The following is a 17744-nucleotide window of genomic DNA, read 5'->3' on the forward strand; positions in this document are numbered from 1 at the left end:
AACTACTCTGCGTAGCGCAAAGACTGCACCAGGTGATGCTAGTATTTTTTCCAAGTTTTAGGGATGTCATTGAAACGATGTTCTGTTAGAAAATTTGTTCGCAGTGTTACGTCTGTTAGTCTGTGGTTTCCACGAAATTCCTGAATATTGTTCAAGCTACCGCTTAATGGGCTGGAAATACCCTCCCGTACCCTACAACTCAAACGTATGCATTGAAAGTTAGATTATTTATAACAGGCATTTCAAACACCAAAATTGGATTTTAAATTTGATCGTTATTTTCAATTTGCGTTGTAAGTTTGACGCACCTTTCTATAAATGATATTTTGGCCACAGGTTTTTCGTAAAAGTACATGTTTTTCTGATAACAGGTAAACATAATGAATGTATTAACAAATTACACCCGAAAACTAGTTGTTTAATTTGACAAACAGCATTCAAAAATGGGTCGAAATAAGGTCGGCACTTCAAAGCACCCGGGGCAAGTGGGACCTATTAAAAATAAAGTTTTTCAGCACAAAACTTCCTGTCCTAATACTAATTTTAGATGTACCAGAGACTAACAGACGTAACACTTCGAACAAATTTTCTAACAAAACATCGTTTCATTGACACCCCTAAAACTCACCTCCCTAAACATCACCTGGTGCAGTCTTCACGCTACGCAGAGTAGGTTGCTATAAATTTACCAATGCTATTAGTTTACTTGTATAATATCTGACATCAGCGCCAGCGCAGGCGAGCGGCGTTCTCGCACAGCGACTGTTGTTTGAGTCTTGGCTTAAGCGAAAATTTGAAATGATCGTTTGTATTGACGATGGAATGAGGCTTCAGTGTTACGTCGGTTAGTCTATGGATGTACTATCGAACATTTTCAGTTCAATTACATAATATTTATACCCAAGCAGCACCACTTGTTGTATGAAGGGTTACGCAACTATAATTGAAACATTCAAGTCTGGTAAAAGTTCGCATCAGTTACCTTTATCGAACTGTTATGTTATTGAAAAAGCGCAAGAGGTGGAGCCTATATGCAACCAATTGTTACACAGATGTTTTATGAAACATCAATGCCAAGGGTAAGTCGCTGAGAACATTCCGTTCACCTCTTTCATGGAAATTTTGTTCAGTCTGTGCCTTACTGTGCTGCCGAGGTGCTGATCATGTGAAACCTGTCTAATTCGCCTGCGCTCAGATTGACCGTTTGATCGTTTTGACATTTATTTATTTATTTATTTATTTATTACTAGCTGACCCGGCAAACTTCGTATTGCCACAAATTAACCTGTGTTGTACATAAATCATGAATCTCGGATGATCTTTGTCACTTCTCGAGTTTTGCAAGCCCCCCAGTGGGCGGCGCTTCCGACGGCGGGTCACCGGCAACACTCGCGACCGGCTCGTCCTGAATGATCTAGTGTTACTATAGATAGTTTTTGTGGTCTTGTTATTGATTAATGTTTTATGGAAGAGTCTCGAATTTCTCGAGTTGGATTAGTTTTTGAGTTTCGCAAAAATTTCTGTTTTATTTGTATGAGAGTCCATATCCCCCTACCACAGGGGTGAGAGGTCTCTAACTATCATAAAATAAATTCAAGACTCAAAAATCTCCTACATGCTAAATTTGGTTCCATTTGCTTGATTAGTTCTAAAGTTATGAGCAAATTTGTATTTCGTTTGAATGGGAGCCTCCCCCCCTCCTAAAAAGGTAAGAAGTCCTAATTCATCATGGGAAAAATGGTTGCCTCCAAAAACACCCACATGCCAAATATGGTTCCATTTGCTTGATTAGTTCTCGAATTATGAGGAAATTTGTATTTCATTTGTGTAGAAGCCCCCCCTCTTGAAGTGTGGAAGGATCCTAATTCACCGTAGAAAATATTTTTGCCTCCAAAAACCTCCACATGCCGAATTTGGTTCTATTTGCTTGATTAGTTCTCGAGTTATGGGGAAATTTGTAGTTCATTTGTATTGGAGCCCCCCCTCCTAATGTGGGAAGAGGTCCTAATTCATCACAGAAAAAATTCTTGCCTCCAAAAACACCTACACGCCAAATTTGGTTCCATTTGCTGGATTAGTTCTCGAGTTATGAGGATATTTGTATTTCGTTTGTATAGGACCCCCCCTCCTAAAGTGGGGAGTGGTCCCAATTCATCATTGAAAAAAAAATTGTCTCCAAAAACACACACATGCCAAATTTGGTTCAATTCGCTTGATTAGTTCTCGAGTTATGAGGAAATTTGTATTTCATTTGTACAGGAGCCCCTCCTCTTAAAGTGGGGAGGGGTCCTAATTCACCATAGAAAATTTTCTTGCTCTCGAAAACCTTCACATGCCAAATTTGGTTGCATTTGCTTGATTAGTTCTCGAGTTATGAGGAAATTTGTATGGAAGTCCCCCCTCTTAAAGGGGAGAGGAGATATAATTCCTCTTATAAAGAGGGGAGGGGTCTCAATTCACCATAGAATAAATTCTTGTCACCAAAAAAAAAAACACCCACATGCCAAATGTTGTTCTATTTGCTTGATTAGTTCTCGAGTTAGGAGGAAATTTGTATTTCATTTGTACAGGAGCCCCCCCTCTTAGAGTGGGGAGGGGTCGTAATTCACCGTAGAAAATTTTCTTGCCCTCGAAAAATTCACATGCCAAAGTTGGTTCCATTTGCTTGATTAGTTCTCGAGTTATGAGGAAATTTGTATGGAAGCCCCCCCCCCTTAAAGAGGAGAGGAGTTACAATTCCCCTTATAAAGAGGGAGGGGTCTCAATTTACCATAGAATAAATTATTGTCACCGAAGACACCCACATGCCAAATTTGGTTCTATTTGCTTGATTAGTTCTCGAGTTATGAGGAAATTTGTATTTCATTTGTATAGGAGCCCCCCCTCCTAAAGTGGGGAGAGGTTCTTATTCATCATAGAAAACATTCTTGCCTCCAAAAACACCTACATGCCAAATTTGGTTCCATTTGCTGGATTAGCTCTCGAGTTATAAAGAAATTTGTATTTCGTTTGTATAGGAGCCCCCCCCCCTCTTAAAGTGGGGAGGGGTCCCAATTCATCATAGAAAAAAATTTTGTCTTCAAAAACACACACATGCCAAATTTGGTTCCATTTGCTTGATTAGTTCTCGAGTTATGAGGAAATTGGTATTTCATTTGTACAGGAGCCCCTCCTCTTAAAGTGAGGAGGGGTCCTAATTCAACATAGAAAATTTTCTTGCCCTCGAAAACCTGCACATGCCAAATTTGGTTCCATTTGCTTGATTAGTTCTCGAGTTCTGAGGAAATTTGTATGGAAACCCCCCCTCTTAAAGGGGAGAGGAGTTATAATTCCCCTTATAAAGAGGGGAGGGGTCTCAAATTACCCTAGAATAAATTCTTGTCACCGAAAACACCCACATGCCAAATTTGGTTCTGTTTGCTTGATTAGTTCTCGAGTTATGCAGAAATTTGTGTTTCATTTGTATGGGAGCCCCCCCTCTTAGTGGGGGGAGGGGTCTCTAACCATCACTAAAACCTTTCCTGGCCCCAAAAACCTCTACATGCAAATTTTCACGCCGATTGGTTCAGTAGTTTTTGATTCTATAAGGAACACAGGACAGACAGACAGACAGACAGACAGACAGACAGACAGACAGAAATCCTTCTTTATAGGTATAGATTTCTTTCATCTGACCTCTAAGGCCTCAATGAAAATTGGGGGTGGGGAAAAGCCCACCTGAGGTCGACCCTCAAGTGCGCGTAAAAACCCCACCATCTTTTGTCATTGCTACAAAGACGTTACAATATTCAGTCTTACAAACTATGTACATTACAATAACTAACATTTAACAAATTTAAATAACATATTTTGAACTAAGAAACGCACATTACAACATTTGTTTAAGTCTGTTTTTAAAACTAACACTCGATAAATTAAAGTCAAACAGTTCAAAGGCATTATTGAAGACGTCACACATTCCCCTAACGGGTTCGTTTTGACCGTATTCGGTGCGGTGGAAAGTAAGGCGCAGAAAATCTCGTGACCTTAAGGTTCTGAAGGGCACATTTATATTAACTTGGGAGAGAATATTTGGGGCGTCTATTTCACCGGTTAATAGCTTTCCCACGAAAACGGCTTTGAAGATATTCCGTCTCTTTTCCAGTGTGTCGATCCCCAGTAGTCGACAACGGTCAGCATAAGATGGCAAGTGGTTTGGATTCTGCCACGGCAGAGACCTAAGAGCATAGCGTAAAAACCTAGCTTGAACTGCTTCAAGCCGGTTGATCCAAATTTCGGTATACGGACTCCAAATTACTGCTGAGCTCTCCAAAATGGAGCGGACTAGAGAAAAATATAACGAACGTAAGCAAAACGGGTCAGTGAACTCTCTGGCGATTCTCATTATAAAGCCAAGGTTTCTATTCGCGTGAGCTATGATGTGTGAATAATGATGCTTGAAGGAGAGTTGTGAGTCAAGTAGTATACCAAGATCTCTGATTACTGATACTCTTTCGAGTAGTTCTCCAGATGCCATATAGTTCCACAGAAATGGACTTTTCTTGCGCGTAAAAGTAATCACAAAACATTTTGATATACTGAGGGTCAGTAGATTCCGTAAGCACCAGTTACAAAAACAGTCCAAGAACCGTTGCAGCTCAATGCAGTCCGCTACAGTTCGTACAACAAGGAACAGTTTTAAATCATCAGCATATATAAGTTTACAGCCGGATGGGATACCGAAGCAGACATCGTTGAAATATAAGGAAAACAGTAGCGGTCCTAGATTGCTCCCCTGAGGAACACCGGACAAGCTAGCGAAGCTGTATGACTCAATGCATCCCAATTTGACACTTAGTGAACGGTCAACAAGGTAAGATTTCAACCAATCAGTAAACTGAATTGAAGCTCCTAGACGTTCAATTTTAGCTAACAGTATTGAATGATCAACGCGATCGAACGCAGCCTTCAAATCGGTGTAGATAGTGTCTACTTGCGCACCACTTTCTATGTTTCTAATGCAGTGGGATGTAAACTGAAGTAAGTTTGTCGTTGTCGATCTACCAGGGTAGAAACCATGCTGATCCGTGGAGATATAAGACTTAAATTCACGTAAAAGGACATTGCCAACTAAAATCTCAAACAATTTTGATCCAGCAGACAGCGATGTTATTCCTCGATAGTTAGCTATGTCGTGCTTATTTCCTTTTTTAAACACGGGAAACATCACTGATTTTTTCCAGCAGTCAGGAAATATTCCTTGCGACAAAGATTTGTTGAATATCATTTTCAGTAGGATACAAAGCGCCGTTGCACATCTTTTTAGGATAATGGCGGGAATGCCGTCTGGACCAGCTGATGTAGAGGGTTTTAATTTTTTAATAGCATCCAGTACATCTTCGTCAGTAAAACTGAAGCTACTCAAGTTTATCATATTTCTGGGGACGTCACGAAGCGCATTTTCCACCTGTATCGAGCTAGCCGTAGACTGGTTGAACACACTCGAAAAATGTTTCGCAAACAAAGCGCAGATGCCTTCAACTGTATTTGAATTTTCATTTCCTAAAAACATTCTGGTAGGAAGACCGCTTTCTTTGCGTTTACTGTTCACAAATGACCAAAACCGTTTTGGATTTTGTCTAAGTTCTGACTGCGTACGTATTACATGCCTAGAGTAGAGAAAGCGGTTGTATACTTTGTAATTATTGCTTGCTGTGGTAAACACAAGTTTTGTCATTGGATTTCGTCGCCTGGAGTAGTTTCGTAACGCAGCTGCCCTAATACGTTTTAAATCACGAAGTCGCCGGTTGGACCATGGAGGTTTTGGCCGAGGACGTGGTGATGGAACAAAATTAGTGAATAATTGTTTCAACGTCAGCGAAAATAATTCTACAGTAGTATCAATGTCAGCTACCTGGCTTAACAAGGTTCCCCAGTTGATTGTAAGTAGAGAATTCTGAAGCTCGACAAAGTCTGTTTTAGAAAAATTAAATTCCCTAGATTCAGCTAACTCTTCAAAGCGAGCTTGTATAGTGCATGCTAATTTAACTAAGAGCGGAGGGTGATGCGGGTCGATATTAACTAACGGCTCGCACGCTTCGGCAATATCGCAATTCAGTGACGCTTCTTCATTTACGAACACGAGGTCAAGGGTACGATTTCGCCTGTTGGTGACCGTGCATATTTGTGTCATGTTGAGTAATGACATCCCATCTAATAACGCCACACTGGATCTACTAAAACTGGATTCAGAAGGATCGGCAAAAACACGTCCGGAATGACTTGTATTCCAAACCAGGCCTGGTTGGTTATAGTCTCCGAATAACAAATGAGTAGTATGAGATTTTAAAGAGTTCGTTACAGCAAGCATTGTATCTATATGCTTTTGAATAGCTATAGCGTTGTCCGCGATGTCTGGGGGAATGTAAACAGCACCTACACAGACATTAGTGTCATGTGTACTGACGTCAACCCATAATTGTTCAAAGTCACATGTGATCTTTCGATTGAGTCTTGATTCTAATCGGTTCGATACAGCAATGAGGACGCCTCCTCCTCGAGATTTACCTGAGCTTTCTGAGTCACGATCATTGCGATATGTCGTGTACCTTGATTCAAACAATTGAAGTGAGTTGATTTCGTCGTTTAGCCAGGTTTCGGTGAGAACAAAGACATCGTAATCAGCGCCTGAGACAGCAATAAACAGTTCGTCAATTTTTGTACGCAATCCCCTCACATTCTGATAGTAGAATTCCAGATGACCGTGCCGGTACACATCAATGAAGCTATTGTGTTCACTACTCCGTTCCATGTTGGCATTCGAATCCGTAGCTGCGGACGAGTTGGCGACAAACAATGGTCGTTCGGCATTGGACTGAAAGTTTGCTTCATTTAAAAGGGGTGCAGAATCCAGCCTAGCTTCAACAGGGCATATACTGTGCAAATTATTACCTGACCGAGCAGGAAATCCATCAGGCACATCGTATTGATACATCCGTGGGTTATCTAACGTGGTACAGGGGACCTTGTATACATTAAAATCATCAACGTCACAGTCAATGACAGGCATGTCGCAATCGATATTAATCAGATGCTCATTACGCAAAGTATTTTCCACTAATTCATCACAGATCTCGACTCGTTCAAGTGGGCTAGAAAACAAACACCTTTTCTGACTTTTTGGAAAGCTATTAAAACACATATACTTAACTGGAAGGGGGGCCAGCTGGCCCCCCGATCCCTCCGGCGGTAGACTAACTTCGGCTAAGGAATAACCGGTGAAGCTACCATAGGCGTTACTGTTATTACTCCACGGCCGTTTTTTGACCCATAATCCTCAAATTCTCTAAAGAAAATTCCGGCGGGCCATGTACTTGGTGATAGAGCGGCAGTTTTGAGCTTTTGATCGACACCCACTTTGTAGGAGATAAATCGCAGCGAGTTCATGTCGACATCTTTTTTCACCAATTTAACAACTTCAGGTGGGTCGTCGCACTGTAAGCATTCCTTTACCATGTCATGGACGTTCTGAACCGGTACGTCGGGGTGAATTCTGGATAAGTAAATCCAGAATTTTTTTTCCGCTAAAGGAACAGTGGCAACTGTCGTCGACAAATTGGCATTCGTTCCAACAATGATGTCCCGGTTGGAAATAAACTGGTCTTCTCTACGGCGCTTAGGTGCCGGACGGTGGATAGACGGCCAGTTGTTTTGAGGAGCACGCGGCGTTATATCAGATTTCGAGGCTACCGGATAAGCGGATTTCATTCCGTCCTTACGAATCACTTCCTTCAATTCATTGATGGCGGCAGTTTGTTGTGTAACTAATTCGGCAATAGTGTTACCAAGTGCAGCAATTGTAGGGCGAAAAGTAGCCCATTTCAATAGCTTTAGACAACCGTCGCAAAACCAGAGAACATTATCGGTGTGGGATTTTACTTTAGTAAACAACTGGCTGCTTAGGCCAGCGCACTTAAAGTGAGCCACCGTCTCGCAAAAGCCCTGGCATTTAATATAGTCGGATTCTTTTGTCGGCTTGGCGACATTAACAAACATTGGCAGGGCTGCCAATTTCTAACATTTCAAAATTTAAATGTCAAAAAAGTGGGTCACAGTGTGCCATAAACTGTGAAATGAATGTACCGCAATTGCAATCAATGAGGTCAGCTGTACTCTAAATTGAGCCTGCCTCAATGTTCTAAGCGACTTACCCTTGATCAATGCGCATTATCTATCCATTCGCGACTACGATACTAAAAGAGATTTTAAGCCTGTTCGCACTCCTACGAAATCCTATGCCGCGTTGTCAAAACTTGCGTGAAAACAAAAACTAAAATACTTCCTTCTCGTTTTTTCTCGCACAAAAATCCAAGGCGCGTTATCTACATACAAGCAAGTATTCGCGACTACGATACTAAAAGATTTTAAGCCTGTTTGCACTCACACGAAATCCTATGTCGCGTTATCAAAGCTTGCGACTACGATACTAAAAGAGATTTTAAGTCTGTTCACACTCACACGAAATCCTATATGTCGCGTTGTCAAAACTTGCGTGAAAACAAAAACAAAAATACTTTCTTCTCTTTTTTCCTCGGACAAAAACCAAACAATTATGAGCAACTTTGTAATCGCGAATTATGTTTAGCGGGAAGCAAATTTCCTCTCTGGTCTCCAAGACGAAAATTATTTACATTAATATCCTTAATGCGAAACAAAACTAGTTTTTTGGGCCTATTATGAGCTAACCTTCATGCCATTCAAAATTTATCGTGCAAAATATAATTTTGCTTTGTATTATTTGATGCGCCTCGTGAAAGTTATTAATTTGTTAATTTTCAAGTTTAAAGAATTAAACCAGCCAGATTAAGAATTCGTTTACGATGGAAAAAAGCGGTGTAAAATCGAACTAGATACTATAATCAAATAATATTTTAGTAAATGCCATGGATTCCTGATGAATGTTCGTGTAATTATTGTTAAAATAAAAACATTTCGTCGTTGAAAAATATTTTTTCATAAAAATATTGCGGAATATGATGTTACATTGATTGTATTTGTTTGGTTACATTTTATTTAAAAATATGCCGTAATCAACATGATGCAACATCATGTGAAATTATTCTTTAGCAATGACATTATAATAACACGATGTTGTGATGAAGTTTTATGTTACTAGATATAGACTAATATATTTGTGACAGCCAGTATAAGTATTGGATAACCTGAATTTAACGTATTAATAACATGAAGTTGCTTATTTGTTGCGTGTTTCAATACTGTAACCGGTGAAGTTTTTTGCAATTTAAACAAGACTAAATAGCAACATGGAAGATGTTAGCACTTGCAACTTGGGTATCAGTAAAGCTTTAAAATATAATCGAAAAGGTCTAAACCAAGGAGGCCTAAAAGAGAAGTCCATTAGCACAGCTTATGAGGGAACAAACAGTTTGGTCACATTTGGGTTACACCTAAACGATGTTAATTGAATCTGGAAAGGCAAATTTAATATAATTAAGCAAATCTGCAACTGGAATACAAACAACAAAGTATTGTGGTTATTATAGCGTAACTATCTCTTATGAGTAGCTTTACCGAATTGGGCATGGTAGAACAAACAGATCATAATCGTATTTTTGAGCTATTAAACAATGGTTTATCCTAAATTGCGTCTCGCAAGAATTGAATACAGCGACATATTCAACTACATTTCATTAGAATAATGCTTTACAGCGTAATTAATCACGATCTGTGTTTTACATAAATTATAAAGTCGCCCGTTGTGATATGATTTTGTTACGCTATTTTTGAATGAATCATTCGTAAAAATATTGTCTTTGATTGCTTCTTACAATGCTTTAACCACAGACTAACAGACGTAACACTGAAGCTTCATTCCATCATCAATAAAAACGATCATTTCAAATTTTCGCTTAAGCCAAGACTCAAACTACAGTCGCTGTGCGAGAATGCCGCTCGCCTGCGCTGGCGCTGATGTCAGATATTATACAAGTAAATTTATAGCATTGCTAAATTTATAGCAACCTACTCTGCGTAGCGCGAAGACTGCACCAGGTGATGCTAGTGTTTTTTCCAAGTTTTAGGGGTGTCAATGAAACGATGTTTTCTTAGAAAATTTGTTCGAAGTGTTACGTCTGTTAGTCTGTGCTTTAACATTACTGTACACACTTAAAAAAAAGGGCCGAAGTCGGCTAAATTTTGCCGAGATTTGGACAGCCGAGCGTTCGGCAAAATTTTTTATGATGCCAAACGTTAGTAAAGATCCGTAAACGTCGATTTGCAAAACCGAAATTTTTACCGAACGCTCGGCTGTCCAAATCTCGGCAAAATTTAGCCGACTTCGGCGCTTTTTTTTAAGTGTGTATATTAACTTACACAATTTTCTGTTATTTTATGCTTTTTAATCTAATTTGAATACAGTGGTATTCCGATTATATCTCTACACCTGGTTTAATCTACACCCGAATTTAGGTACCCCCGATTTTGTCTGCCATTTAGACCCGGTTTTATCTACCTTTTTTAAATTGTCATTTCGGCATGAAAATTTGGAAGATTTCATGAATTTATGCATATCAGGAAATATATCTCTGTATTTTATAGTTTACTATATGACATCTGTGGTATGTAATTATACACAGAATGGGCCAAATACGCAAAGTAACTTGCATTTATTTTGTAACGCATATTTTTAACATTTCATAATGATCCTTTGTGATTTTCTGTCCAGCTTTTTACGTGCTATAATGGTGACCGCTATAAAGTGTTTTCGTAATATGCGAACAATCTTTTTGACAACTCTGCATACATCAAATCTGGCACTCTTCTCTTGCAACACTACCGTGCTCTTTCTTTCGTTTACGTCAAAGAAGGAAAGCAAAACTGTGCGAAATGTAAACAAAACTATTGCCCTCCTTCTTTTGCGTAAACGAAAGAAAGAGCAACACTGCCGTACAGGACAAGAGTGCCCAGTTTTGATGTATGCCGAGTTGTCAAAAAGATTGTTCACATATTACGAGCACAATTTATAGCGTCCGCCATTATAGCGCGTAAAAAGCTGGATACTGTAACGCTAACGGGCACATCTCGTCTCCGCTAGAAACTATCACCTTTCTTTCCATAAAAATTCTAATCTTTTGAACCATTGAACCGATTTTAATAATTTTATTACCAACTAAAAGAAATTTTAATGAGCTTTTCTGAAAAAACAATAAACTGACGTTCAAAGTTTTTTATGATTGCAAAAACATTTTTTGAAGGAGCCTTGAAACTCTTAAAATCACTTAAAACATTTAAAATATTCGTTTTTGCCTTTCTACTATATAAATATATAGTATAAAGGTATAGCAATTACTCGAAAACCCGGAAATGGAAAGAAGGTTTTATTTTTTCATTATACTTTCTAGCTTGCCATTGTTTACATTGTTTACATTGTTTACATACGATATCAAAAAACAGATATCTGTCATTTTTAGTTTTTGAGATACTCTTTTTTAAGAAATAAAGATGCGAAAATGCAATGGACTCGCATGGCGTTTTATTTTAGAGACGCATTTCTTTGTCAAAAACCCCTTTTATTATAAGTAAAAACAAAAACCATGCGTCTCCATTGCATTCTCGATTCTTTATGAAAACTTTGAATTTCTTTGGTCTACACACCATGGAAACATAAAAAGTGAATGTTTTCAATATTTTTGCGATAATAAAAAAAAGTTTGGGCTTCAGTCCAATATTTTTTTTTGAAAAGCTCATTAAAATACTTTCCATTTGGTATTAACATCATTGAAATCGTTTCAATTGATCAAAAGTTATGAATTTTCAAAGAAAAAAAAGTTGGAAAAAATGGTAACTTTTGGGACCACACTGACTCAGAAAAGAGAACCCTAAGTACCGTGAACGTACCATATTCTGCGCAGTTAAGACATTTTTATGATTCTTCTGCTATTCTAAGTAATCTAGATTTAAATTAACAACGTGGATAGCAGCAACGTGTAGTGCTACGGTCTATTATATCTGGTAAAAAATATGGGAATTATAAGTCGACCAACAATTGAGTATATGTTTTGTTTTGTAAACTTATCCACGGTGCCTAATTCTGCGCACTCTCTTGTCCATGTTCCTAATTCTGCGCATGTTTGCTCCTAATTCTGCGCACCCAAAAAGTGAAAATAACTACTCCTGACATACTGTTTATGTCTTTATACGCTGAAAGCACACCAAAAAATCCGGCATTAGCCATTACCATAATTAGATCCATCATCCGGCCTTCTTGTGCTGTTCGGGTGGCAAAGGAATATTGTTATCATTTTGATTGCCTTATTTTAAATATTTTATTCTCGATAACGTGAAGGACGAATTGATTTGGGTTTTCTGCATACTGAACATTACACTTTAGACTAATACTAATAATTGTGTTTTCATATAGAAACCACTTCCCCACGCTCTGACAGCCCCATGAGGTTGGACATTAAAAAATAGAAGACATGGTTTCATGAATTGGCGCTCGTAGGTTCGGACCCCGAGACACAGCACAGGATTCCAATAAATGCAAGTTAAAGATTCTACTTGAATTTTCATGCCTCTATACCTCAGCCATTTGGGTGAGGTTGCGTATTCTTTCGCGATTTCTTCGTAGGATACATTACTGCGCAGAATTTGGAACATGAATAAAAAATCTGTGCCTAAATCTGCGCATTATTGCATCGCATTTTTCTAAGGAAAGCAATGCATGCAATCACTCTTTTGGTCTAAAACGTGACTAAAATTAATTATTCTTTCTAATGATGCTGGGTAATTTGATGATTGCAAAGATTTTCGATCATAAATTTATTGATTTTCTAGAAGGACAATTTTAGCGTTGGTGCTAACGACGATGTTTTCTGCCTTATAAAATACTATCAGTTTGACGTTAAATTATTTCGCTCTCAAATATTATGGCCCGTTTGTGAATAATGGCGTAATATTCAACAGACATTTATAAAAAAATAACGCAATGATCATAGTTATGCACAATGTTAATAAATACTTATATACAGAAAAATGCGCAGAATTAGGAGCGGTCACGGTACCAAATAAAAATACGGATCTCAAATTTACTGCCAAGGAATAAGTACACAAAATTTAAATAAAATCGGAGCAATTTTGAATTTCAATATCTCTTTTTTCATAATATTGCCGAATTGACATGCATTATGGTTAATGGTTGATATGAATAAAATGAGCCCTATGCGTAAAATTACGCTAAAATAATACATATTTGAAGAAAATGATCAATATTAACAATATTTTTTGTTCATTTAAATTATTTTGGAGTAATTTATTTTTCCCCAAATTTGTCTACTTTCCAAATATATCTACCAAAAATTTTCGGATGGGTAGATAAAATCGGTAAACCACTGTATATGTCCCACTTGCTCCGGTAAATGAGGCAAGTGGGACCAATCGCGATAGTTTTGAAAATTCTCCTTCAGATTCATTTCAAATATAAAATAAATTGATAGGCCTTTTTCGTAATTAAACCTTCAAAGTGATACCACTGAAGAGTTTCTGTGCTGAACGAATTTTGAAATAATTATAGGTATAGATAACACAGCGGAATAAACTCTAACTATGCAGTTTTAGGTCTCACATGCCCCGGGGGTACCTTAAGGGGAAACCGAAAATGGCTCAAAGATGGCTGGATAAATGGCTACCGTTCGATGTATGTATTGTTTTGTGCCTTAAAAATACATATGTATTGGCAGAGTACGGAAACAGTGCTCCCAGTGCTGTAAGAATTTCCTAAACCTTGTCATTTTATTTATAGACCCGGTATATATCAACAAACGCTCATCAAAACGTTATTACTAATGGAAAATAAATTCAACAGATCATATAGATCATTACGTGTTCAAAAAACGTATAATCTGGAATTGGTTAGGGGCCATCCATATACCACGTGGACAGCTTAGAGGGGGGTGGGGGGTATAAAAACGATCGCATATATAGGTGACGCATGACTACGTAAGTCCCTTTTTAGTGATAGTATCATGTATTTATGCTTGTAATCGTTCGATTCTTCACGTATACATGCTATATGCAACATACATACATGCTACATGTTTGTATGTACATTTATCAAAGTAGTAACATTGCATACGTTCAATTCTCAAAAGATTGTGCATTTGGAAACAATTTAAGGGGGCATAGTACTTTTTACACCATATTTTTTGCCTAATTTCAAATATTTTATTCTCGATAACGCGAAAAGCGAATCGATTCGGTTTTTTTTTGCATTCCAAACATTGCACTTTATACTAATATTTACAATTTTGTTTGCATATGTGAACCCCTTTCCCTCTCCCCTACGGCTCCTTGAACATGATCGTTCGAAAAAAACATGATTTGCGGTACCATGGATTGGCGCTGGGGGTCTTATCCGAATTGCAAAATTCCAAAACGACATGAAAGTATATTAAATTATCTCGTGTTTGACCCATCCTTTTTTTAAAATTCGAACGCATAACAAAATGGCGGACATTCAAACATAAAAGTAAGGTTTTTAGTCGAAAAAATTGACTTTAAACATTTCTAAAAAATACAAAAATAGTGATATCAAAAAAGGATGGGTCAAACACTAGATAATTTTGTTGGCATTAAAACAAAAAAAGAATCATGAGAATTGCTTGAGCCGTTCTTGAGATATTTATGGTACCGACTTTCAAAACCTGGTTTCGAGAAAAACGACGTTGAACTTTTTATTCGCCGTGTAATCGCTCCAGACATGCGCGGTACAAATAGCTGTAACTTTGTCAATTTTTGGAATTCATTGAAATGACTTGAAACACATATGGTCAAAATGTTAATCTTTCGAAATAATCATTAAAAAAAATTTCGATTTTTTTAAGTTGAAAAAGTACTATGCCCCCTTAACAAAATCAAGAACACAAACTATTGTTTTCCTGCTACCTTACTGACATTAAAGACTGTTTTTATTACCCAAGGTTCCCCACGTTGAAGGGATTTTACCAATTCAATCCTATTTTATCAACAGCACATCTTTTCAATACACTTCTAATGAAACGGTAAGCATGCGTATTCACGGGAAACTAGCAGTCATTGACTTTTCGTCGGAAAGCCCAATTTCGGAAGCAGTTTTTCGGCCCAAAAGCGGGATTGTGTTTATAAAAGTACTAGCTGGCCCGACAAACTTCGTATTGCCACAAATTAACCTGTGTTGTACATAAATCATGAATCTCGGATGATCTTTGTCACTATCTCGAGTTTTGCAAGCCCCCCAGTGGGCGGCGCTTCCGACGGCGGGTCACCGGCAACACTCGCGACCGGCTCGTCCTGAATGATCTAGTGTTACTATAGATAGTTTTTGTGGTCTTGTTATTGATTAATGTTTTATGGAAGAGTCTCGAATTTCTCGAGTTGGATTAGTTTTTGAGTTTCGCAAAAATTTCTGTTTTATTTGTATGAGAGTCCATATCCCCCTACCACAGGGGTGAGAGGTCTCTAACTATCATAAAATAAATTCAAGACTCAAAAATCTCCTACATGCTAAATTTGGTTCCATTTGCTTGATTAGTACTCAAATTATAAGGAAATTTGTATTTCATTTGTAAGGGAGCCCACCCTCTTAAAAGGGAAAGGGGTCGTAATACACCACAGAAAAAAAATGCTGCCATCTAAAACTCTCACATGCCAAATTTGGTTCCATTTGCTTGATTAGTTCTAAAGTTATGAGCAAATTTGTATTTCGTTTCAATGGGAGCCCCCCCCCCTCCTAAAAAGGTAAGAAGTCCTAATTCATAATGGGAAAAATGGTTGCCTCCAAAAACACCCACATGCCAAATATGGTTCCATTTGCTTGATTAGTTCTCGAATTATGAGGAAATTTGTATTTCATTTGTGTAGAAGCCCCCCCTCTTGAAGTGTGGAAGGATCCTAATTCACCGTAGAAAATATTTTTGCCTCCAAAAACCTCCACATGCCGAATTTGGTTCTATTTGCTTGATTAGTTCTCGAGTTATGGGGAAATTTGTATTTCATTTGTATTGGAGCCCCCCCTCCTAATGTGGGAAGAGGTCCTAATTCATCACAGAAAAAATTCTTGCCTCCTAAAACACCTACACGCCAAATTTGGTTCAATTCGCTTGATTAGTTCTCGAGTTATGAGGAAATTTGTATCTCGTTTGTACAGGACCCCCCCTCCTAAAGTGGGGAGGGGTCCCAATTCATCATTGAAAAAAAAATTGTCTCCAAAAACACACACATGCCAAATTTGGTTCAATTCGCTTGATTAGTTCTCGAGTTATGAGGAAATTTGTATTTCATTTGTACAGGAGCCCCTCCTCTTAAAGTGGGGAGGGGTCCTAATTCACCATAGAAAATTTTCTTGCTCTCGAAAACCTTCACATGCCAAATTTGGTTGCATTTGCTTGATTAGTTCTCGAGTTATGAGGAAATTTGTATGGAAGTCCCCCCTCTTAAAGGGGAGAGGAATTATAATTCCTCTTATAAAGAAGGGAGGGGTCTCAATTCACCATAGAATAAATTCTTGTCACCAAAAAAACACCCACATGCCAAATGTTGTTCCATTTGCTTGATTAGTTCTCGAGTTAGGAGGAAATTTGTATTTCTTTTGTACAGGAGCCCCCCCTCTTAGAGTGGGGAGGGGTCCTAATTCACCGTAGAAAATTTTCTTGCCCTCGAAAACCTTCACATGCCAAAGTTGGTTCCATTTGCTTGATTAGTTCTCGAATTATGAGGAAATTTGTATGGCAGCCCCCCCTCTTAAAGGAGAGAGGAGTTACAATTCCTCTTATAAAGAGGGAGGAGTCTCAATTTACCATAGAATACATTCTTGTCACCGAAAACACCCACATGCCAAATTTGGTTCTATTTGCTTGATTAGTTCTCGAGTTATGAGGAAATTTGTATTTCATTTGTATGGGAGCCCCCCCTCCTAAAGTGGGGAGAGGTTCTTATTCATAATAGAAAACATTCTTGCCTCCAAAAACACCTACATGCCAAATTTGGTTCCATTTGCTGGATTAGCTCTCGAGTTATAAGGAAATTTGTATTTCGTTTGTATAGGAGCCACCCCCCCTCTTAAAGTGGGGAGGGGTCCCAATTCATCATAGAAAAAAATTTTGTCTTCAAAAACACACACATGCCAAATTTGGTTCCATTTGCTTGATCAGTTCTCGAGTTATGAGGAAATTGGTATTTCATTTGTACAGGAGCCCCCCCTCTTAAAGTGAGGAGGGGTCCTAATTCAACATAGAAAATTTTCTTGCCCTCGAAAACCTTCACATGCCAAATTTGGTTCCATTTGCTTGATTAGTTCTCGAGTTATGAGGAAATTGGTATGGAAACCCCCCCTCTTAAAGGGAAGAGGAGTTATAATTCCCCTTATGAAGAGGGGAGGGGTTTCAAATTACCCTAGAATAAATTCTTGTCACCGAAAACACCCACATGCCAAATTTGGTTCTATTTGCTTAATTAGTTCTCGAATTATGCAGAAATTTGTGTTTCATTTGTATGGGAGCCCCCCCTCTTAGTGGGGGGAGGGGTCTCTAACCATCACTAAAACCTTTCCTGGCCCTAAAACCCTCTACATGCAAATTTTCACGCCGATTGGTTCAGTAGTTTTTGATTCTATAAGGAACACAGGACAGACAGACAGACAGACAGACAGACAGACAGACAGACAGAAATCCTTCTTTATAGGTATAGATATACACTGCATTCTTCCAATCTGA

General features: G+C 38.3%; 1 protein-coding gene across 1 annotated transcript; it reads right to left on the minus strand.

Annotated features, from left to right (window-relative positions):
* Window positions 1–7242: 7242 nt before the first annotated feature.
* On the minus strand, window positions 7243–8034 carry LOC128745957 (uncharacterized). The gene has a single exon (XM_053843013.1). It carries the CDS (start codon window positions 8032–8034, stop codon window positions 7243–7245), a length of 792 nt encoding a protein of 263 aa, XP_053698988.1.
* Window positions 8035–17744: the final 9710 nt, after the last annotated feature.

This window comes from Sabethes cyaneus, chromosome 1 (genome assembly GCF_943734655.1).
Source record: "Sabethes cyaneus chromosome 1, idSabCyanKW18_F2, whole genome shotgun sequence".
NCBI lineage: Eukaryota > Metazoa > Arthropoda > Insecta > Diptera > Culicidae > Sabethes > Sabethes cyaneus.